This window comes from Periplaneta americana, chromosome 2 (assembly GCF_040183065.1).
Source record: "Periplaneta americana isolate PAMFEO1 chromosome 2, P.americana_PAMFEO1_priV1, whole genome shotgun sequence".
NCBI classification, from domain to species: Eukaryota; Metazoa; Arthropoda; class Insecta; order Blattodea; family Blattidae; genus Periplaneta; species Periplaneta americana.
Window position 1 is genome coordinate 40,325,694 of NC_091118.1, and position 23,152 is coordinate 40,348,845.

General features: G+C 35.2%; 2 protein-coding genes across 3 annotated transcripts in view; both read right to left on the reverse strand.

Annotated features, from left to right (window-relative positions):
* LOC138692841 (carboxylic ester hydrolase-like) overlaps nt 1–6,615 on the reverse strand; it is an 82,807-nt gene extending 76,192 nt beyond the window's left edge. For both annotated transcript variants that reach the window (XM_069816120.1, XM_069816130.1), the window contains exons 1-2: nt 6,514–6,615; nt 375–483 (exon numbers count right to left, since the gene is read on the reverse strand). The gene's annotated coding sequence lies outside the window, so the exon portion shown is untranslated. The remainder of the gene's footprint in view (nt 1–374; nt 484–6,513) is intronic.
* A 6,867-nt stretch (nt 6,616–13,482) lies between these two features.
* LOC138692854 (juvenile hormone esterase-like) overlaps nt 13,483–23,152 on the reverse strand; it is a 64,079-nt gene continuing 54,409 nt past the window's right edge. Inside the window, exons 10-12 of the mRNA XM_069816142.1 lie at nt 20,239–20,383; nt 15,763–15,886; nt 13,483–13,917 (exon numbers count right to left, since the gene is read on the reverse strand). Of these exons, the coding sequence (XP_069672243.1) occupies nt 13,647–13,917; nt 15,763–15,886; nt 20,239–20,383 (540 nt within the window). The 3' untranslated portion in view covers nt 13,483–13,646. The remainder of the gene's footprint in view (nt 13,918–15,762; nt 15,887–20,238; nt 20,384–23,152) is intronic.

The following is a 23,152-nucleotide window of genomic DNA, read 5'->3' on the forward strand; positions in this document are numbered from 1 at the left end:
ATGGGATGAAAAGGAAGAACTGTAGAGAAATTAAGAATTGTAGAGAAATGGGAAGAAAAAGAACTGTGGAGGAATGAGAATAAAATTAAGAATTGTAGATAAATAAGAAGAAAATGCAGAATTGTAGAGAAATGGGAAGAAAAATAAGAACTCTAGAGGAATGAGGAAAAAAATAAGAATTGTAGAGAATTTAGAAGAAGATGAGATAATTATAATGATAATGATGGAAGAGAATTTTCGACGATATTATAGAAAGAGAACATGAAGCATCGGAAAGCTTGTAATCTCTTAAGGTCTCACTGCGACACAGTCTTCGAAACATCGTTCAATCGCAAACAGATTCATTTATTAATGAGTTCAAAATTACTTCTCACCTCGAAAATATTCGACTCCACAATTGCTGTCGACTTAAGGAACAGTATCACCACGATATGAATGTTGTGGGATGTCATTCTCCTTGTCGTTTTACTTCATTGATTGACGCTGTGAAGACAAGAGTGAAGGCTGTATTAATGTATAATTTTTTATACATGGGTATAATGCATATGTAACAAATCTTTAACCTTAAACAGGATCAATACAAATTATTAATGTAGTATGTATATTTTACAAACAAATTCAGAAAACTGTTGTTATTTATTCAGCTGTCCAAGGACAGGTTTGAACCATACAAGTGACACCCGCTCATGAAGCAACTAAGCCACGAGATAATGAGCAGGATGGCCAATTCCTTCCCCTCCATTGCGTACATTGCCGATTAGCTATATATTACACTAGTCAGTCTTCAGATGTATACAAATACTTGTTCTTTCTCTGACACATATCGTCAAGTGAGATTTACTGCCTGATAATTGATGTACAGTAGTGGTAAAAAAAACCGGACCGACCCTTGTAGTTGATTTCAGAGCCTTGTTCACTCCAGAGCACGATAGACTGGTAACTAAGACTTTCGTGGTTCGAATCTTGCCTGGGAAGGAAACTTCTTTTGTTCCTTATTCAAATTTATTCTCAATACTTTTCGATTGCTGGTAAAATTCTTGTTCTGGGAATAATAATTTAATTAAGAAGTAAAATATCGCTGCAATCGAAAAGTATTGAGATTAAATTTGAATAAGGAACAAAAGAAGTTTCCTTCCCAGGCAAGATTCGAACCACGAAAGTCTTAGTTACCAGTCTATCGTGCTCTGGAGTGAACAAGGCTCTGAAATCAGCTACAAGGGTCGGTCCGGTTTTTTTTTGCTACTACTGTACATATCAGACAGAACCTCAATCAGAAATGTTGAGAAAATTATTAACCTTAAAACATCATTATTACAAGGGTGTATTATGTGCCTGAAAGACTTAAATAAAACTATTAACTATGAACTAAACTTGTAAAATAAAGGCGTTTCATCATGGTCTTCTTTCTTTCTTTCTTTCTGTCTTTCTTTCTTTTTTCTTTCTTTCTTTCTCATTTTTTCTTTTTCTTGCTTTCTTTCTCTTTCTATGTTTCTTTCTTTTCACTCACTTAGTTTCTTTTTACTTTCTTTTTTATTTATTTCCGTATCTTCTTTCTTTCTTTTTCATTTCTTTTTTCTTTCTTTCTTTCTTTCTCATTTTTTCTTTTTCTTTCTTTCTTTGTCTCTTTCTTTTCTTTCACTCAGTTTCTTTTTCCTTTCTTTTTTATTTATTTCCCTATCTTTCTTCTTTCTTTCTTTCTTCTTCCCTTCTTTTTTCTTTCTTTCTAATTTTTCTTTTTCTTTCTTCCTCTCTTTTCTTTCTTTCTTTCTTTCTTTCTTTCTTTCTTTCTTTTTCCTTTCTTTTTTATTTATTTTTCTATCTTCCTTCTTTCTTCCTTTCTTCTTCCTTTCTCTTTTCTTTCTTCCTCACTTTTTCTTTTTCTATCTTTCTTTCTTTCTCTTTTTTCTTTCTTTTTTTGTTTTCTTTCACTTAGTTTCTTTTCCCTTTTTTATTTTCCTATCTTCTTTCTTTCTTCTTCCTTTCTTTTTTCTTTCTTTCTCAGTTTTTCTTTTTCTTTCTTTCTTGCTCTCTCTCTTTTTTGTTTCTTTCGTTTCTTTCACTTAGTTTCTTTTTCCTTACTTTTTTATTTATTTAACTATCTTCCTTCTTTCTTTCTTTCTTTCTTTCTTTTTCGTTTCTTTTTCTTTCTCATTTTTCTTTTTCTTTTTCTCTCTCTTTTTTCTTTCTTTCACTTAGTTTCTTTTTCCTTTCTTTTATATTTATTTACCTATCTTCATTCTTTCTTCCTTTCTTTTTCCTTTCTTTTTTCTTTCTTTCTTCTCATTTTTTCTTTCTTTTTTTCTTTCTCTATTTCTTTTCTTTCACTTAGTTTATTTTTTCCTTTCTTTTTTATTTATTTCCCTATCTTCTTTCTTTCTTTTCCTTTCTTTTATCTTTGTCTCACTTTCTTTCTAGCTTTCTTTCTTTCTTTGTTCTTTCTTTGTTTTATTCTTCCTTTCTATCTCTTTCTGTTTACTTTTTTCCTTTCTTTCTGCTTTTCTTTCTTCCTTTCTGCTCTTCTTCCTTTCCCTCTCTTTATTTCTATCTTTTTATTTCCGTTTTTTCTTTATTTCTGTTTCCTTTCTTTCTTTTCTTATTCTGAACTACATTCAGGGACAAAAAAACCGGGCACTTTAATATTTGCTGGTATTTTGCAAAACATTATCTTCTCATACAATATTATGGTAGCCATCTGTTGTTATGGAGACGTGTATACATTGTTGATTGTTTTTTGTTTTATAAACAAGCCATTACAACCAAATATTCCAATTTTGCTTTCTGAGTCTCAGCTATAACAATTTTGTCTCAACCATTTTGTGCTTCATTATCGTTATCATTCGTTATTTCTTTATTTTTACATTTTCTGAGTTTAAGTGGGGTTGTAACATTTGTCTTAAAACAAGATGCGACCTGAAGATGTGGCTCGAGCTGTAGCCCTTTACGATGATGGACGTTACATTGCAAATGTTATGATTATGGCTAGAAGCACAACCCATGATGCCATAAAACGGTATAGAGAGACCCTAGAATATACCAGAAGACCAGGTTCGGGTCGTCCAAGAGCTACAAATCCAAATGAAGACAGGTATATGGTGTTGAGAGTTCTTAGGGAGCGCAACCTGCCAGCTACTAGTGTAGCCCAGCAATTTGTTAACATGCATGGACGCCCAATTTCGGCCAAAACAGTTAGAAGGAGGTTGAAAGCAAGTGGACTGATATCAAGTAGACCTGCAACTCTTCCCAGATTTCTCAGGATGCATCGAGTTGAACGACTGCGTTTTGCAAATGATCACAAGGATTGGAGAAATGGACAGTGGAGCTGTGTTCTGTTCACCGATGAGTCCCGTTTCAATCTGTGCTCACCTGATGGACGTGAAAGAGTTTGGAGAAGGAGGGGAGAACGATTTTCACAGTGTTGCATTTCCGAAAATGTGCCGTATGGAGGTGGTGGAGTGATGGTTTGGGCAGGAGTGTGTACGGATGCTCGTACAGAGTTGGTTTTTGTTGAAAATTGAAGACTAACAGCTGATAGGTATATAAATGAATGTTTGGCTGATCATGTTGTGCCATTTGGCCAATTTGTAGGCGATAATTTTGTTTTAATGCATGATAATGCACGGCCGCATATTGCCCATGCGGGTGGAGATTATCTCCAAGAAGTGGGAATCCATGTTCTTCCATGGCCAGCAAGGAGTCCAGACATGAACCCAATTGAACACGTGTGGGACATGCTGGGACGGGGTGTTAAGAATAGACGACCGAGACCAGAATCGTTACAAGAGTTGAGGCGAGCACTTGGCGAAGAATGGGAACTTATTCCTCAAGAAGATATTGCTAACCAAATTGAGAGCATGCCAAGACTTATGGATGCAGTTATTCAAGCCAGAGGATGTAATACCCGTTACTAAAAAGAGTTTTTAATGTTTAAGGCACCATAAAATGAAAAAACAGTTAGACCAAACGATGCCATAGTTATACGCCCTTTGTAATTTTTTGTAAATTTTCTCATCAGAGATTTTTTTTCAAATATTGTCGTATAAGGTGCTAAATGAAACATTATTTTGTTTAAATGGGTTTTGTTTCATTTTGAAATAATTGGCAACAAAATACAAGCAAATATAGAAGTGTCCGATTTTTTTTTGTCCCTGAGTGTAGTTCAGAATAGCGATAATGTATGACACACGTCGCACTATCAACGATTTTACCGCCTACCTAGACGTTTAACATTAGGTCTCTCTTCCTTCAGTCACATGCTAACTGTAAATAACATACGTCACTTTAGTGTCGCGACAGTATCATTACCTTACCTTGACTCGTTAAAAAATCTTCAGCGAATTTACTACCGTATCACTTTTCGTGGGCTTCTTTCGAATTAAATTTTTCTTATTTGCTGCCACTACCAGGACGCAAGAATAATAAATCGTATCGAGGGCGTCATACCAGAATGGCGTATCAATACATGCAGCGTTATTGAAATACTTGAATGGAACCTATAAAATGTTTTAAAACAATCGTTTGAAATTTACAATGGGCATGAGGAAGAATCAAATAAAATACCCTGTTAAGTAGACAAGGTTAGGAAAAATGATTTTATATTTAAATGACTTGCAGTTTTATTGACACACCCTTCTGGATTGATGCCCTCGATATACGTGAAGACTTCTTGTCGAAAGGTCAAGCTTCAGTTGCGGGAAACTATGTGAGATTCATTGTTCCAATTTCAGTATACCTTACTTACTTAAATGGCTTTTAAAGAACCCGGATGTTCATTGACGCCCTCACATAAGCCCGCTATCGGTCTTTATCCTGAGCAAGATTAATCCAGTCCCTAACATCATATCCCACCTCCCTCAAATCCATTTTAATATTACCTCCCATCTAAGTCTCGGCCCCCCCAAAGGTCTTTTTCCCCTCAGGTCTCCCAACTTACGCTTTTATGCATTTCTGTATTCTCTCATACGTGCTACATGCCCTGCCCATCTCAAACGTCTTGTTTCTAATTATGTCAGGTGAAGAATGCAATGCGTGCAGTTCTGTGTTGTGTAACTTTCTCCGTTCCGAGGCTTATGTTGGGGTTTCGTAACAAGCTGTTTTTTACGGTGGTGGGTTGTTAGCCCTTCGCCCAACTCCCAAGCTCATTACATTTATATATTTTATATATTATATATTTATATTATCTTAGAATATATGTCAGATTATTTTAATGAATTTATTTGCGAACTAGAAATTCATAGAAAATGAACACTGATATGAAGAGATTCGTCCCTGTCAAGGAAAGACTAGCTGCAACTTTGAGGTAAGCTAATTTTATTTTTAAGTTAGTAAAATTCAGTTTCTTTGGTATTTCGAGGGATATTTATTTTGAGAACAGTAGAAATGAAATATAGAGGGTTCAAGGAACCTGCCGACAAATAATTTAGGTTAAATGCACCCTCTTTCGGGGAAGTTGTAAATTCTCTCCCTTTTCCAGTACTAGTAGCAATTTAGATTCTTCTAAAATTGGAATCATTCGCTAAACTATCTTTGCAGTGTGTGAATCTCGTAAGTGTTTAATATGTTTGTTTATTCTGTTTGCGTGTGTTAATGTGGTTCTAATATGCTTCCAATTAAAGGTTTCAAAAGTGTACTCTTTGCACATTGGATTAAAGGAAAGAATTTTATTTAGATCATATGAAGGGTACACGGGAAAAACGATCAAGGTCCATCAAAAATCGAAATTAAGTTAATAATGCTATCTTATAGTGGAAAAGAAGTACTATCATGTGGTCTAGCTAGTAATAAGAAATCATCGTTCTTGACATTCCACTACGTCAATTTCTATTAAATACACACATAACAAAGCATTAAGTGCTTAAACTTTAAAATTCGTTTTTCTCCAAACTTTCTAAAATGGACCTTGATCGTTATTCCCTTGTACCCTTCATATATGAGGATGTCGTATTCTGTAATTGTTGCACTACTATTCTGTTTCCGAATATTTTCTATGGCAGTTGTTCTTTACGAAACTTCTTTAAAATAATTAATTACATTATGATATCCGTTTTTAAATCGTATCCAGGTAACCGTAAAGTCTATTATAATTTCAGATAAAATGTACTAAAAAATTTCAAGTCGACCAGCATGTCGCATCTGCTTCCCATATTGCAAGAATACAAAAACATATTGACTGACAAGCGCAGGAACCTCACAGATACCAATTTAGAAATGTTTTAGTTGTTAACTGTGCAAAAAAAAGTGAAGTGAAATAAGACATTTGGAACAAAAATGAAAGTGCATATTTTAATGTATTTTTCGCTTGTTCGTGCATGTTTCATAGTTTGATAGTGCATGAATGCATGCGTATTTTGAGATTTTATAGTGCATGTAATTCTCGTCTCTAATAATAAATGATAAATTAAATGGCAAAAGAGGAATTTTAATTTTAAAACAAATTTACCAAATTATTTAATCTTGTAATTCGTAATCTTATATTTCGCTCGCTTTTTCAGCTTATTTTATAAAACAGGTACTTACAGTCATGTCATAATTATAACTTGTTGGTCTTGTAAAGTTGCACAACAAAAAGTTCGGTTTCTTTTACACTGCATGACTTTGGTGACAACTGTAGACTCTCTGGCATTGAAATGAGTGATAAAGTAATCACACAGCGGTTCGCTTCTGCTGAGTTCTGCTGATTAGCTAACCTGTTTAAAATATTCTTGTCTATTACCAGTAATGTATCGGTATTCTGATTTTAAACCTAAATTCTTTATAACGGTAATTATGGCCTTCGTGTTGTCTATGCTTAGGACACGGATTTGATCATGTTCTGGCATGAATGTTTAGTCATTATCAATGGGTTGTATGTAGCCTACTCTATTTTCATATGCGAGGTCCGAAGTTATTTTACCCCACGTCCAATGATTTCTCCACGCGGAAGACGTTGAAATTTCTTTAAAAAGTGAAGAAATTCAAGAACTTTATAAGCAGGACTACGAAGTTGGTACCGAAACTGTAAAGTTGTGTGATCTTGGACTATATCTCTACCGAATGAAAAATAGTAGCGCAGCTGTATTGTATTGTATCGTATTGTATTGTATTTATTAACATCCCATGGTATTCATACATGCTTATAGCTAGAATATGGAACAAGTCAAAAAACTTAATACTATTATGAAATCTTAATTTATAGTCATAGTCTAGATGAAATATATACAGACGAGGTTTACAATATAGTCTACTAGTACAACACAAAGTTTTAGTATCAATTTTATGAAGTATTATTGGATGTCATGAATTCACCTACAGAATAGAAGGCGTGAGAAATTAGGTACTTCTTTAATTTGGCCCTAAATAATTTTATGTTTTGAGTTTCATTTTTTATATCGATAGGGAGGCTATTAAAAATTTTTACTGCCATATAACGCACTCCTTTTTGATAGCACGATAGACTTGCCGATGGAGTGTGAAAGTCATTTTTTTGACGTGTATTTATGCTATGAACTGTTGAATTAGTTACAAAGTTTTCACGATTACATACGAGGAAGATTATTAATGAAAAAATATACTGACAAGCCATGGGCATTATTTGTAGTTTTTTTAAATAGTCCTACACGATTCCCTAGATTTGGCACCTACTATTATTCTAATTACTCTTTTTTGTAATAGAAATATATTGTTGCTATCTGTGGAATTTCCTCAGAATATTATTCCAAAACTCATTACCGAGTGGAAGTATGCAAAGTATATTGATTTTAAGGTATTGATATTTATTATCTTTTGCATAGATCTAATAGCAAAACAAGCTGAATGTCAATGTCAATGAACCAGAACGACAAAAATGTACAGTCGGATGGTAACCAAACATGTGCTCCAATCGCCCACGGTATTAGAACAAGAAAAGGAAAAACAATAATTTGTAATTATAAACTTCTCAATTCACAATCTAAAATAATTTACCCACATACTGCTGCCAGGAAGTAAAAATGATGATAGCAATGACTAAGAAAGCTTTTAATAGGAAAAGGAGCATCTTCTGCGGACATCTGGAAAAATAACTAAGGAAGAGACTAGTGAAGTGCTTTGTATGGAGTGTGTCATTGTATGGGGCAGCAACATGGACATTACGAGGAAGTGAAGAGAAACAAATAGAAGCTTTTGAAATGTGGATATGGAGAAGAATGGAACGTGTGTAGTGGACAGATAGAATAAGAAATGAAGCTGTGTTGGAAAGAGTGGGTGAAAAAAGAATGATGCTGAAAGTGATTAGAAAGAGGAAAAGGAATTGGTTGGTTCACTGGCTGAGAAGAAACTGCAATTGAACCAATATCATCACTGCACATTCTGAACACTTGTAAGTTGAAAGGTTAGTGCTTTTCCTGAAGTTTCCACACTTATCTTGTAAATACCTCGCACAATATGAACATAACGACATGTTCTCAACGCGATCTTCTTCACATATAAAACACATCCAACTAGTGCTTGCGCTTTATCCATGGGTTGCAGCTCGTGTGTTGTATTACTGGGAAGGCAGTGTTATTCCGTAATTATCAGTGGCACTTGTAATGTTTGCGTCCAGATGAGATGATTCCCCATCAAATATCAACACCACCTCTCCTGCCACCTTATATCGGGCGAATTGGTCAAGCCAATGGATGAATATAGCAGTTGTCATGGAGCCCTTGGCGCTCATGACAGTCTCAGGAGGCATATCTTTCTCTCACTCCGTCTTCAAACGCTGGCCTTTGAAGGTAACCATAGGTGTACAAAGAGCATTAGCGCACGCAACAATAAATTTATTGTTACATTTTCTGCGTACTCAGGTGCAACCAGATGCTCTTTCTTGCACCTCTCCCAGCCAAAACAGTCTGTTGATGCTGTACTATAGCGTGAGTACTTGAGTACCGTACTAACATAACCTAAAATTTTGTCTGTAGACCTTTAAATCCACATGGCGTTAAAGCGCTATTGAGTATTTGATAACATGACATGCCTGTTTCTCTAACATTTTCAAATTTTATAGATAGCAAATACTGTCTATGCACAGAAGAATGTTTAGGATCACGAAAATATATAGTTTAGTATAGTTATTATTTGCTCAACGCACAAAATAAAATATTGCCTCTTATCTTGATATAAGAACAGCCTTTCACTATCATCACACAACAGAAAAATGATGGAATATCATGTCACTTGTAAATTTCAGCGGACAGCTAGTAACTCATTTCATTACTAGATTGCAAGCGAATGCAGGCTACAGTAGTGCACTACCGAAAACTGGTGTCGTTAACAAAAATTAATAGGGTGACGTTACAGTTATACATGGCGTTATTTGTCATAGAGACCTTATAACTTTCAAGAAAATTGAATGAGTACTTAAGTTCCAAAATTCATCATCCGTCGTCTTAAAGCGTAACAGATCCTACGAAGTCTCAACACAAGGTTGGAAATCCAAATTTTTTTAAAAGAGAATTTCACTTCACAAAACGAAAATTATGGTATTTTCTGGCAAAGACCCAATTCAAAGCAAAATATGTTTAGGAAACAAATCCTGAAAAGGGTGAATGAATGCAATTACTTGAAGTACAACCTATCTTTTCAATCTGGAAGAGATATCTCCCAGAAAATCAACAAATACACTAAAACCACAGTCTAGTATATACAGTCACGAAGCTCAATACATAGTAAATATGCATCCATAGATAGTTGCTAACCACTAGGATCGCTAATATCGCCTCGTTACAGACAATGCGAAATAGTACCGTCACAGTCTATTGTTCCTAGTACCCTCACAACTCAAGCTTCGTGACTGTATATACTAGACTGTGGTTGTATCTTTCTGTTTCACGAAAGAATTAAAGTGTCTTGTAGCGATTTACTGGTAATGTACAAGTGGCGTCATATCAATAAACAAACTACGTCATAACATGAAACAGCTGTTTATCTTTGTATTTCATTCGTCGAGTTAGGTTATGTTCGTCTTCTTAATCGTAATGTGGTATTTAGCTAGGTCATGCAACAAACATCGTATCGTAGTGTAATAATTCTATGCATTTCGTAATCCTGCAGTGTTATTTACTTTAGTTTACTTCCTTGATAATAAACAAAAAATTACTTATTATTATCGTCATGTTTTGCCATGATACTTTTTTTTTAATTCTTCTTTGATTTTGATGCAGTATCGGACTTCTTGGGTCCTTGACTGCACTATTATGTTCTTGTTCCTTGTGTTATTATTTCATGGAATCTCTTCTTCGAACAAATTCGAAGACGTTGATGTCCTTTACATTGTATCACAAGATCACCAGTTAGATTATTACCCAATATTATCGAAAATAGCCATTTTCGGCGTTCTATACAGTCTGAAGTCGTCTACATCATAGTCTCCAATTATTTTAATGAAATAACTTGGGCTTCTTTGAAGTCGACTGTAGAACTTCCTTATAATTTTGAGAAGAACTTCCTGTATATATGGCATATTGAGATCTTCATGTATTTGAGATGTTCTAGTAAACCAGTCAGGCCCATGGATCAGTCTAAGAGCCTTGTTTTGTGCAACCTGTAGTGGCTTGTAAGCACTGCTGTTCATATAGCCCCAGGAAGGTGCAGCATATGTTATAATTGGCAGTACCAAAGCCTTATAGAGATGCAATTTCCGTTTAATGCTTATGGCACCTGATTTTAATAGCGGAAATACAGGGACATCATTTTATTTTTACTAACATTTTTGATATTAACCTGTCTATACATTTAGAGAACCGGAAACACCGCTTGCTCCCCCCTCCAAGACTGGAGTTCGATGATACTGGCGTAAAACACAAATCACTCTACTAGGTATAGGATGGCAGAAAAGTAGTTCATCCATTTACGTAAACTAGGAAATATCGCGATTTTGAGTTTGATAATTTTCATTAGGTTTTTCTTTAATCAAAGTACAGTACTGTATTAAGAATAAGTGTTTTTACTCACGAAGTGAGTTATCCATGCGAACGTATTCATTATGCAGTGTATACTGTCTACAGCACATTAGCGTACAATGTAGAGAAAGACGTTAAATTGAAAAATAATCATAATATGAATATTTAAACACAATTTTGAAAATGGTGGCCGTTCATTTCGATACAGGCTTCAGTTCTTTTGTGCATATTATCGCACTATAGACTATTGCATCTAATTCCAATTGCCAGTTTCGTCCTTCGTACTAGTAACTCATGTTGAAATAATTCTGTACCTACTCTACGTACTGTGAATTCAATCTTCACTTCTGCCCGTCCCGAAAATATGAAATTACTCAGACATGCTATCTGCTGTCCGTCCAAGTGGTTATGCCGCAGGATCGTAGAAAGGGAGGAAATCACGTGACAGTTAATTACTTAACGAGGCCCTTTTATTTAAGTTAAATTAAACAGCTGTATAATATTACGTAAACGTCCAATTCCTAAGAGAAATTAATGTTTTCAGAAAAGAGCTAAGACAGTCCAGCTTTTACAGAGGGGCGAGCAGAAGCAGGTGGGGGAAATCGGGATGCGACGTAGGCAAACGGACAGTACCTGTGCGAAAATATGATTCAATATTGGAAGTTTTCGTCACTGGAAAACGCGAACATATTTCTGGAACGTACTATACTCAGTAACTCAGTACTGCTTACTATCTGCGGTCTTGGTTCTGTGTGGAGTTGGAACTTCCTTAGTAGAAGGGGTGGGAGTGAAGTACATTAAAAAACTCAGGTACAATAAAAATTGAAGTAAAAATAAAATGATGTCCCTGTATATGCACTATGCGTCCAATGGCTTTTCCTTTAATCTGATGGAGATGCTGATGCCAGGACAACCTCTGGTCCAGAGTTACGCCAAGATATTTGACAGTTGGTTGATACTCCAGCTCTTTATCGCATATGGTAAGTTTAGGGTTTCTTTTCATCGTGCACTTCGTGAAACAGATAGCCTGTGTTTTATCAGCATTTAAGGTCAGGCGCCATGTTTGAAACCAGTTTTCCAAAAGAGAAATGTGAACTTGCAGGGTTCTGGCTGCATACAGGGGGTTCTGATGAATTAGGAAGACAGCAGTATCGTCGGCAAATTGCGCGATGTTAGTTTCGGGGTATGATACCTGCATATGCTCCGAGATAGTTTTCCATATTGGCCAACAGATGCCGCTATAACGATCTTCACCCAGTGATCTCAACATAGAGCTCAATGTCTTCATCCGCTAAACTTAATTGTTACGAAATTGCAAACATTGCAACATTATTAAATTGGTGTCAAGGGAGACGAAATTGTTCCTTTTGAAAGAAAGAAAAACAAGAAAAAATACTCTAGATCACATATTTATAAAATATATTTTAATATTATGAATTAAATATATTTAAATAGCACTAGTACACGTATATTAGTCTCCTTTCATTGGTACAAAATACGTGACAATTCACTGGTAAGTTACAAGTACTAGTAGGCCTACTTCTGAAACTTCGCTGGTAATTTGTAAGTAGTAAAGTACAATTGTAGAAAACTCTTCTGGAACAGAAACTCTAGTAGGCCTATTTGTACTACTTACGAGAAAATTAAGTTGTAATGTACAAGACAATGTTTGTGGAATACACCCAAGGAGATAAAGGGCAGCCTATGTTTCAGAGTTTCCTCATTAAATTTTCACTAAAAGCCACTGGAAATCATATCTTGGTCACCCTGTATAAGGGCATTCGTCTCTTGGTTCACTAATAGCTTATGTTCATGTAGAATGAATGCTCTCTTTAAATGTGTCCAGTATGCAACACGGAGAAGAAAGTTCCTGGATTGTTTAAGGGGAGATGATGGTATTTTTTATGAAAAATGACTAAATTTTCAAAAAAAAAATTCTTTAAAATACTCTGTGATATATGTGGATCGCCATTTTTAAACTTCCTGCATTATGGATTTTTAAATCACTCGCCCACTTTTATTGTTGTCTCCGGTAAATTAAATTTTCAAAAAAATTTGTTTTCTTTAAAATACCCTTTGATATGTGTGGAATGCATTGCATAACATTTTGTGGGTATTTATGCCCTCATCGGATGTTGAGACGTCGTTTTTAAACTTCCTGCGCTATGGATTTTTAAATCACACGCCCGCTTTTATCGGTTTCCAGTAACTTCTTCTTTTTTTTTTTTTTTTGCTACATTGCCAGACAAAATGGATATAATTTCTGAAATATTAAAGATACATGTAAGCAATTTAGAACACACATTCTTTAGACTATTAGGAAAATTTCTCTGTAACAGAATTTTGTTAATTGATTTCATTAAAAAAATACGTACGTTTGTTTGCAAGAATGGAAATCAGAAAATTGTTACTAAATTTTAATTGTTTATTTTACAAACGTAGAGAGTAATATCAAAATTCTGTTACAGACAGTTTGTAGAACATACTTTTGAAAATACATTGCAAAAACTGTTTGAATCTATCTTTAAAAACGGTTTAGATATATCGGTTTTAGTACAATCCTGCATTGGGTATATTTTTTTTCAAATTTGGGCCCCCAAATATTTTTTTTTATTTTTATTTGGTTGACTTGCCACAGCTATGAGCTCTCTACATACAAAAAAATTAATAATTTACACCAAATAGGAAAAAAGATTTAAAAAATACCATCCTCTCCCCTTAAGGACAAAGTGAAATTTGCGAGTAACTAAACTATTTAAAATATCTGCCACAGTCGGAAACACAGTTCTCGTATATGTCTAGAGTGTCCCAGAATTCCATGCGTTCCTTAAATGGATTTTCCATTATCTCCAGCCGCATTGGACCCAAGCCTTGGTTGAGGTACTTTATATGCTTGGGAGACACAACAACCTGGCCGATGTTGAGATATCGGAAGTTTGTGGAGTTCGAACCAGGATCTACCACTGTAGGCCAGATGAGCTCGTCCACGAAGTTGAATCCAGAGTTTCCCGGTGTCGGATTTCTGAAAACAATTAATATGAATTCTGGATACATGACTTATAATTAGGGGACGGATGTTGATGAAAAGTCATCTTATTTTTCACATTAGGTGAAATGGGTTTGGTTATATCTCTTTCTAATTTGGAGAAAAATCTATCCCAGTTTTCTCTGTGTCTCTTTCTAGTTTCACGTTTTGCAATAGCTTTCTTCCTATTATATTCTATTTTTCTTCGAGAGTTTTTAATGCGATATTTTTCTGGAAGGCTTCCCTTTTATCTTGTATTGTTTTGGCTATTTCCTCATCCCAGATTCGTAATCATCTTTTCCGAAACCATTTCATTAGTATTATAATCTTGCTTTATAATGTTATTTTTCAATAGTACTCTCCTACAACTTTCATTTGTCTTCTTCCTTCTCGATCATGGCCTACTGTACCAGGTTATGATTTTATACATGTTGCATGACTTACTCTACAATAAAGAATTTAAAGAATAATATCAGCCAATAAAAAAACTGCCTTACATGTGCAAAATCATTACTAACTGTTATTGAGTGGTTAAAAAGGTATTAACGACTGTTATAGTTAAGTGTTGGTTGTTTTAAACAAAATAATGTTGAAGAAATGGAAAATACATTAACAAAAAGTTAAAAATAAACAGACTGTTAATTTAACACTACATAGTTAAGCCAAATTAAACATTTCTTGGAGAAACTGGCCATTAGAATTACATGTAACTAAACATATCTACAGTTTGCTCTTATTATTATTATTATTATTATTATTATTATTATTATTATTATTATTATTATTGGGTCTTTCCCGGGGGTAAAAAGGCGGTCAGAGCGTGGTGCCGACCACACCACCTCATTCCAGTTCCGAGGTCATGGAAAGCATGGGGCTCTACCTCCATGCCCCCCAAGTGCCTTCATGGCATGTTACGGGGATACCTTTACCTTATTATTATTATTATTATTATTATTATTATTATTATTATTATTATTATTATTATTATTATTATTATTATTATTGGGTCTTTCCCGGGGGTAAAAAGGCGGTCAGAGCGTGGTGCCGACCACACCACCTCATTCCAGTTCCGAGGTCATGGAAAGCATGGGGCTCTACCTCCATGCCCCCCAAGTGCCTTCATGGCATGTTACGGGGATACCTTTACCTTATTATTATTATTATTATTATTATTATTATTATTATTATTATTATTATTATTATTACATTGTTTTCTGTATTGATGTTATTTATATTTGATATGTATTTGTATACTGATTGAGTGGAAGAGAAGGCCGTATGGCCTTAACTCTACCTGCACCGTACTAGTAAAAATAAATTAAATAAATGAATACACAGTTCAAATTGTAAGAAAGGTCGTCGTAGTATCAATCTTTATTACTAGAATGGATTTTCAACAGTCTTGAGGTCTACTTCTGAATCATAAATAGAACGTCAACTGCAGCGCACGTATTCTCTCAAAGTACCTATGCCACGCGCCAAATATGACGTCCCGCCAATGTCCATGAATACGATCCCTATTAATTACTGTCATTTTAATAGCTATGAAACAGTATCCATTTCAGTGTGTTTTTTTTTTTTTTTTTTGCGTACACTATATTTCATTATCTAAAACCCCTTCTTATTCAGGGTTACCAACTTGGCTTATATCAAACTATATTTAGCTTATTTGGATGGCTAGTAGGCTTACTGAAATACTGGGCTCCCACAAAATACTAGCCGAAAATTTTTTTGGAGTTTGCAACACTCACTGTAATGCCATGTACCACGACACCAGAATGTTACGTAATTTTAGATTTTAACTTGCTTCAGAAAACAGGAAACAGATACTGGTAATCTTACCCGTGTCTGGCGAAGTTGACTATAAGCGAAGTCATGGTGTCTTTGACTTCGAAATCGACATGGTTTTTCGGGATTGGAACTGGAATCTTAAAAATGTACAGTATTTCGTCCGCATGGCAGATACCTGTGAAAGTAAAACATGATAAATATAGAATTGAAGAAATAATATAACGAGTCAGTAGCATGTGAATGAATGCGTGGATAAGGTAGCTAGCCTAAGCGACTGTAAAATGAGACCCTCTTCTAATTTGAAACCCCAGTGTATTTTATTAAGTGGGCGTTGAAATCTACTGCTACACATTGAAACTCATGCATGTTCAACGTGGGCATTTCTAGCCTCTAAACGAGGTGACGTAGAATCTCAGAATCGCAAGCAGGGACATGCTTAAAATACAGGGACATCATTTTATTTTTACTAACATTTTTAATATTAACCTGGCTATACCTTTGGATTAAAGGTCTAGAACCCGAAACACCTCTTGCTCCCCCTTCCACGACTGGAGTTCGATGATACTGGCGTAAAATACAAATCACTTTACTAGGTATAGGAGGGAAAGTTAATCCATTTATGTGAACTAGGAAATATCGCGCTTTTGAGTTTGATAATTTTCATTAGGTTTTTGTTTAATCAAAATACAGTACAGTATTAACAATGTGTTTTTATTCACGAACTGACCTATTCATTCGGACGTATTAATTATGCAGTATATATTGTACTGTTACAGCATATTAGCGTACAATTTATAGAATGAAGTTAAATTGAAAAATAATATAATATGGATATTTAAACACATTTTTGAAAGTGATGGCCGTTCATTTCGATATAGGCTTCAGTTCTTTTGTACACATTATCGCACTATAGACTATTGTACCTAATTCCAATTACCAGTTTCGTCCTTCGTACGAGTAACTCATGTTGAAATAATTCTATACCTACTCTATAAAAGAGTACCTTACGTACTGTAAATTTAATCTTCACTTCTGCCCGATTCGAAAAGATAAAATTACTCAGAAATGCTATCTACTGTCCGTTCAAGTGGTTTTGTCGCAGGGTCGTAGAGAGGGGGGGGGGAAATCACGTGACAATTATTTAACGAGGCACTTTTATTTAAGTTATTTTAAACAGTTGATATAATATTACGTAGACGTCCAATTCCTAACAGAAATTAATGTTTTCAGAAAAGAGCTAAGACAGGCCAGCTACTAGACTTTACAGAGGGGCGAACAGAAGCTGGTGGGGGAAACCGGGATGCGACGTAGGCAAACGGACGACAGTACCTGTGCGAAAATATGATTCAATATTGAAAGCTCTTTCGTCACTGGAAAACGCGAACATATTTTTGGAACGTACTATACTCACTAACTCAGTACTGCATACGCGGCCTCGTTCTGTGTGGAGAATGGTTGGAAGTTTACTAGTAGAGGGGGTGGGAGTGAAGTACATTAAAAAACTCAGGTACAATAAAAATTGAAATAAAAATAAAATGATGTCTCTGTATATTCTGCGTCACTCGTTTAAGAGCTAGAAATGCCAGCCTGAACATAACCTGTTGTAGCTGTCGTCATTTGAAGAAATATGAGAGTCACGTAATATCTGTTGGCTACAACTTTACGTGTTTTTGTGGTATTTAGTTAAATTTACATCTGGATGAATGTCTACCACAATGAATCATTACATTTATTGTAAGAAAAAATGTTGTATATGCAAGTGCAGTCATTTGTTCTTAACGCTAAATATTAACTTCAATAAATCGTGTAGAATGAAAATAAACTGCTATATCTTGAACCATCTGATTGCAGACTTATCGGAACAATGCCTTAAATGAACTGTAATAATTATATACGATATGAGTATCGTAATGTTTCATATTACAGTACATTCAAAAGAGTGGCAGAGAAGGCCTTACGATCTTGACTCTGGCTGTGAAAATAAATGAATTAAATAAATGAAGAAAATAGTAATTTAATTGTGGGAAACATCATCGTAGTATCAGTCTTTATCACTAGAATGCATTTTAAACGGTCTATGATGTCTAGTTTTGAATCACGAATAGAACGTCAACTGCAGCACAAAGATACTGTGGCTCTCTCAATATGACGTCACGCCAATATAGTCTATGAAAAGCTAACCTCATCTCCGTACGCTCTGAGACAAAATAGGTCACTAGTTATGATGTAATAGAAACATGAGTACTGGATATGACGTAATACATTGCATGGTTGCTAAGTAACCGTTTCTAAGACAATGTTATTTTGTTGTTGTTTTCAAAATTTTTCTTATAGATACGTTGTATAAAATTGTATTGTGAAGGAGGTGATGACGTCGAGGAATACTAATTACTAGGTAACCTTTTGGTCAATTGTGCACGATTTCTAGAGTCAAAACAAGCGTGCTTTAATGCTAGGATTGCATAAACCCCTGATCACGTATATAACAGATTGACCGTCGTAATATTAAAAACGGTAGCAGTGGAAGAGAACAACTACCAGGATCGCCACCGTCAATTTAAAACTAACCGCTAGATAGAAGTATAGTTGCTCCATGCAACTCCCCCCCCCCCAAAAATGTAAATTTATTTAAGTACCAGGTCGCAAAATGGACCCCTGCCTTTCACAAGATGTCTATGTATATGACCGACCCTTGTAGCTGATTTCAGAGCCTTGTTCACTCCAGAGCACGATAGATTGGTAATTAAGACTTTCGTGGTTCGAATCCTGCTTGGGAAGGAAACTTTTTTTTTTGTTCCTTATTCAAATTTATTCCCAATACTTTTCGATTGTAGTGATATTTTACTACTTAATTAACTTATTATTCCCAGAACATGAAATTTACCAGCTTATATTCTAATGGCTTTCGAAATGGGCTACGTCAGCTACAACAATTTCAGTAGATTACTCGCTATCTTGTGAATGAGGGCGTGGCATGCGCAGTGACTAATTTCGGGGACTTTGATTATTCCGTCGGTTCTGTTTTTTTGCCATTACTGTACATTATTCAGTATAAAATTACGATTTATATTCAAACACTTTCACCAAGACTGAAGTGTCTTACAAGAAATCACTCATTCATTTTGACTTTTAAACACGAGAAGTGACTAAGCTATTGAGCAGTGAATTTCGATGTGTTCTTACAGATTTTATAAATTTGCTTCTGGGATTTTGAATATAATCACTAAATAACATTATATTTAGTCACCCATATATGGGTAGTTGACAGCTACTGGTATCATAGTCTGCTCCCGCGATTGCCCTACATACTGATCTTTGTATCCCATCAGACAAGTGTGTAATAAAACTTTGACTTTAAGAGAGATACGACTTTTGAAGAGAGGATATAGCAGCATCTAGAATATGCCATTAGGAAAGTCCAGGGTAACAGACAGGTTTGGAATTGAACGGGTTACATCAGCTTTTTGTCTGTGTGGATGACGTGAATATGTTAGGAGAAAATCCACAAACGATTAGGGAAAACACGGAAATTTTACTTGAAGCAAGTAAAACGATTGCTTTGGACGTAAATCCCGAAAAGACAAAGTATATGATTATGTCTCGTGACCAGAATATTGTACGAAATAGAAATTAAACGTAGAATAAATATGGGAAATGCCTGTTATTATTCGGTTGAGAAGCTTTTGTCATCTAGTCTGCTGTCAAAAAATCTGAAAGTTAGAATTTATAAACCAGTTACATTACCGGTTGTTCTGTATAGATGTGAAACTTGGACTCTCACTTTGAGAGAGTAACAGCGATTAAGGATGTTTGAGAATAAGGTTCTTAGGAAAATATTTGGGACTAAGAGAGATGAAGTTACAGGAGACTGTAGAAAGTTACACAACACAGAATTGCATGCATTGTATTCCCCACGTGATATAATTAGGAACATTAAATCCAGACGTTTGAGATGGGCAGGGCATGTAGCACGTATGGGCGAATCCAGAAATGCATATAGAGTGTTAGTTGGGAGGTCGGAGGGAAAAAGACCTTTGGGGACGCCGAGACGTAGATGGGAGGATAATATTAAAATGGATTTGAGGGAGGTGGGATATGATGATAGTGGATTAATCTTGCACAGGATTGGGACCGATGGCGGGCTTATGTGAGGGCGGCAATGAACTTCCGAGTTCCTTAAAAGCGAGTGAGTAAGTTGTCTGGAAGTCAGTCTTCTATCAAGATAAACACCAAGATATTTTACAGCCGAATTAAAAGGTATGTTTTGTTGTTGAATCGTGAGTTCTTCCGGTAAATGTGGAATTCTATGCAATTCAAATGGAAGTTATAGCGTGACTCCTTCTACTGTCGCTAGATGGCAGTATAGTAAACTTGATGAAGTTGTTGCCGTCCAACCTATAAGGTCAAGCAATCTGTTATATAGTGACCAGGGCATAAACGTACAATATGTAATGACAAAATGTGTGCCGTTATAATGGTTTGTTTTTATATCGTAAATACAGTAGGTAGGCCCAACATGTTACTTACCATAGTTTTCTAAACCCAATCGCATAGACATTGCTACAACACCTTTATACGCAAACTTGTACCGATAAAGTTCCGTATGACCCGCCATTACGTGCAGCTGGAATGTTTTATGAACACTGTGACCAAAGGTGCGATCCGTCAACATCTGTAGACAAAGTTAACGACAGGGTAAAGTAGGATCATATTTTGAACTGTATGAACACTGTAATATGGTAACTCAAACTCAGAATCTCATGAAAGATAACAATATGTTATTAGATTAAACTTTTTTCATATTTTCACGGTTTTGTACATCGTTTGACACGGAAATTGGTAGCTGTTCAGAGACTGTCCCACCTCGGAACAGTTCGGGTATCATCGTGTGCGCCGTGTTTACACGCGTTCGTTTTGCATAGAGTCGTCATCTCAGTGCACTGACAGTTTGCTCGCTAGCTCAGTTCTATCCAAGAGGAGTAGAATAGAAGAGAGGGGCTCAAGAGGCGGATTAAGTGTAATCTGTCAAGAAGCTTCTTTTTACCAGCAGTGGAGCGCCACATGCACAAAAATGGCGGTATTTTCAAACGACTTCCTGCACCGGAAATAGCGGGAATTTCAAAATACTTCTTTGCACATCCCCGTTACATTCATATTAACATGAATGTTTGAAATGTAACCATCCCTATTATAATTCCTTTTTTTGTTTTTTTTTTTTGTTTTAAGATCTTTAGCCAGAAACCTTTTTTTGTAAATTACAATACCATAAATGTTTTCAGAACGAGATATCTCATGAAGTAGAGTAGTAGAGGTAGGAAATGGACTGTGAAATTGGAAATGATTTAGACATGACCAAGCAAATCTGTTATGTTGGAATGTATCAGATTTATTTATTAACAATCTTTCTATTTCTACTCCTCTTGGTTCTATCCCAGACATCAAGTGTGCAGCAGGAGGTGGGGGGGAGGAATCAGGTGATGGCAGTGGCGTCCGTTCACTTGTTCAACCCTTTTAATCAGTCTCTAATAATTATTATAAAAATGAAGATGAAAGAAGCATGTACTTAATTTAAGAGGAACTGTGTAATAAGTACCGTAAATCACTTTTCAGTTTAAGTCAAGAAACAAGTTGTATTTTTCCGTTATGTACTGTAACGGTTTTGAAAGTAAATAGTTTTTTTTTCATATTAAAGTAATTGAGAACTTACAGACCTATAATTTAACTTCACTGTTACAAAATATTAAACAAATCGAATCCATTAGTAATACTCAAATCATGTCATCCTGTTCCTTTGTTCAAGTGTCGTTAATAAAATTAAAAATTAATTGTTGATTTTTTATCTGACACTATATATCACAAAACCAATTATTTGTTATTTTGTATAACATATGAAACATATTATCGTTTCTGTTACAAGACTGAAGTAGGCCTAAATTATTTTATTAAAATGTAAAGAACAAATGATAAAAATTATTTTCGCTGATCATTGGCATTGGTTTTCCTGGATTTTTAAATTCGTTTTTCCCTTACTAACTGGTTTAGGCTAGGTGGCAATGCTCGTATAGAACACAGTCGAAGAAGACATTGTAAATTATGGTCAGAAAGTTGGCTTCTGTGATGGGATGCGTTGGCTTGGCTCGACACACTGCACACTACCACCTCCTCAGCCAGCGTCTGGGCGCTCGGAACTAGTACGCAGGCCAGTTGACGTTGACCATCGAAAGAGATTCGAACCCCGGTCTTTGAAACGAGAATAAATAACTCTATCCCTAAGTCGTAAAACTTTGTAGGAATTATGTCGTTTCGTGACGTAAGAATACGTCGCATAGTGGTCCGGATCGGTTAAAAGCTGGTCAAAAATCATTTTTTCAGCTTCGATACAGAATCTTTAAATCACATTCCAATAATTCTACAATACTTAACCTTAAAAAATCACAGGTCATTTATTAATAATAACATACAGCTTTCACGATATATATTTGTTCAAAAGTGACATAAATCTAACTTGTGTAATTTTACCTTAATGATGTGATTTTAAAAGAGCCCTGATCAAGTTTTAAAATCCATAAAAATAATAGTAAATATTTTTATTATATAATGTTATATGTCTTTTACATTATACACTCTAACACCTAAATTAATATTATGTTTTAGTATTAATTAGAATTTTTTAAAGTCAAGTATTATTTTTAAAAAGGTACTTTATATAGAGAGTTTTAAAAAATGTATAAATATGTACACTGTAAAACTTGCACAGCTGTTAAGGGAAGCCTTCGTTTAGGGAATGTTGAAGGTTTTATCTCCAAGGTTATCCAAGGGCAACCTCTACGTGCCCAAGACTACCCCTGCGCACTGTTTTCTCAATCCTCACATGCCATAACTGTGACAGCTCATACTAGTAGTCATAACTCGCGTTCTGTGTACTTTCCATTTAAAAGGGGGTTCTTTCCAAGCTGATTGAAACATTAACTGTATTCAGTCATCTTGATACGTTCAGTGGCTCAGGGTGAGTTTATTGTGCAAGTGCAAAATGAATTTTTCTGTGAGTCGCCGTGAACTTCACTATAAAATTAGACAACGGAGAAACGAATCGCGTAAGCAACAAGAAAATTATGTCACGTCATATTTGACTAATAAATTTAAAATTAATACTGATTCTATTGCTACAAAAAAGTTATGCAATGTCATTAGACTACATTTTTTTCTTCATTGGTTAGATCATGACATAACATTACCTATTGAAAATATTTCATGTGTATCAACGCCGAAAAAACATACCGATATTTCAAGCACATCGGGAAAGCTGGGTCGCGGTCGTCCTACAAAAGTATTTGGGGAATTAAGTGAAAGAAGTAAACGAAGAAAAGCAAAAGAAACGAGAGAAAATGTGTCTTCTGAAGAGCTCTCTTATGCTACAGTAATGAGTTTAAGGTCAGAAGGT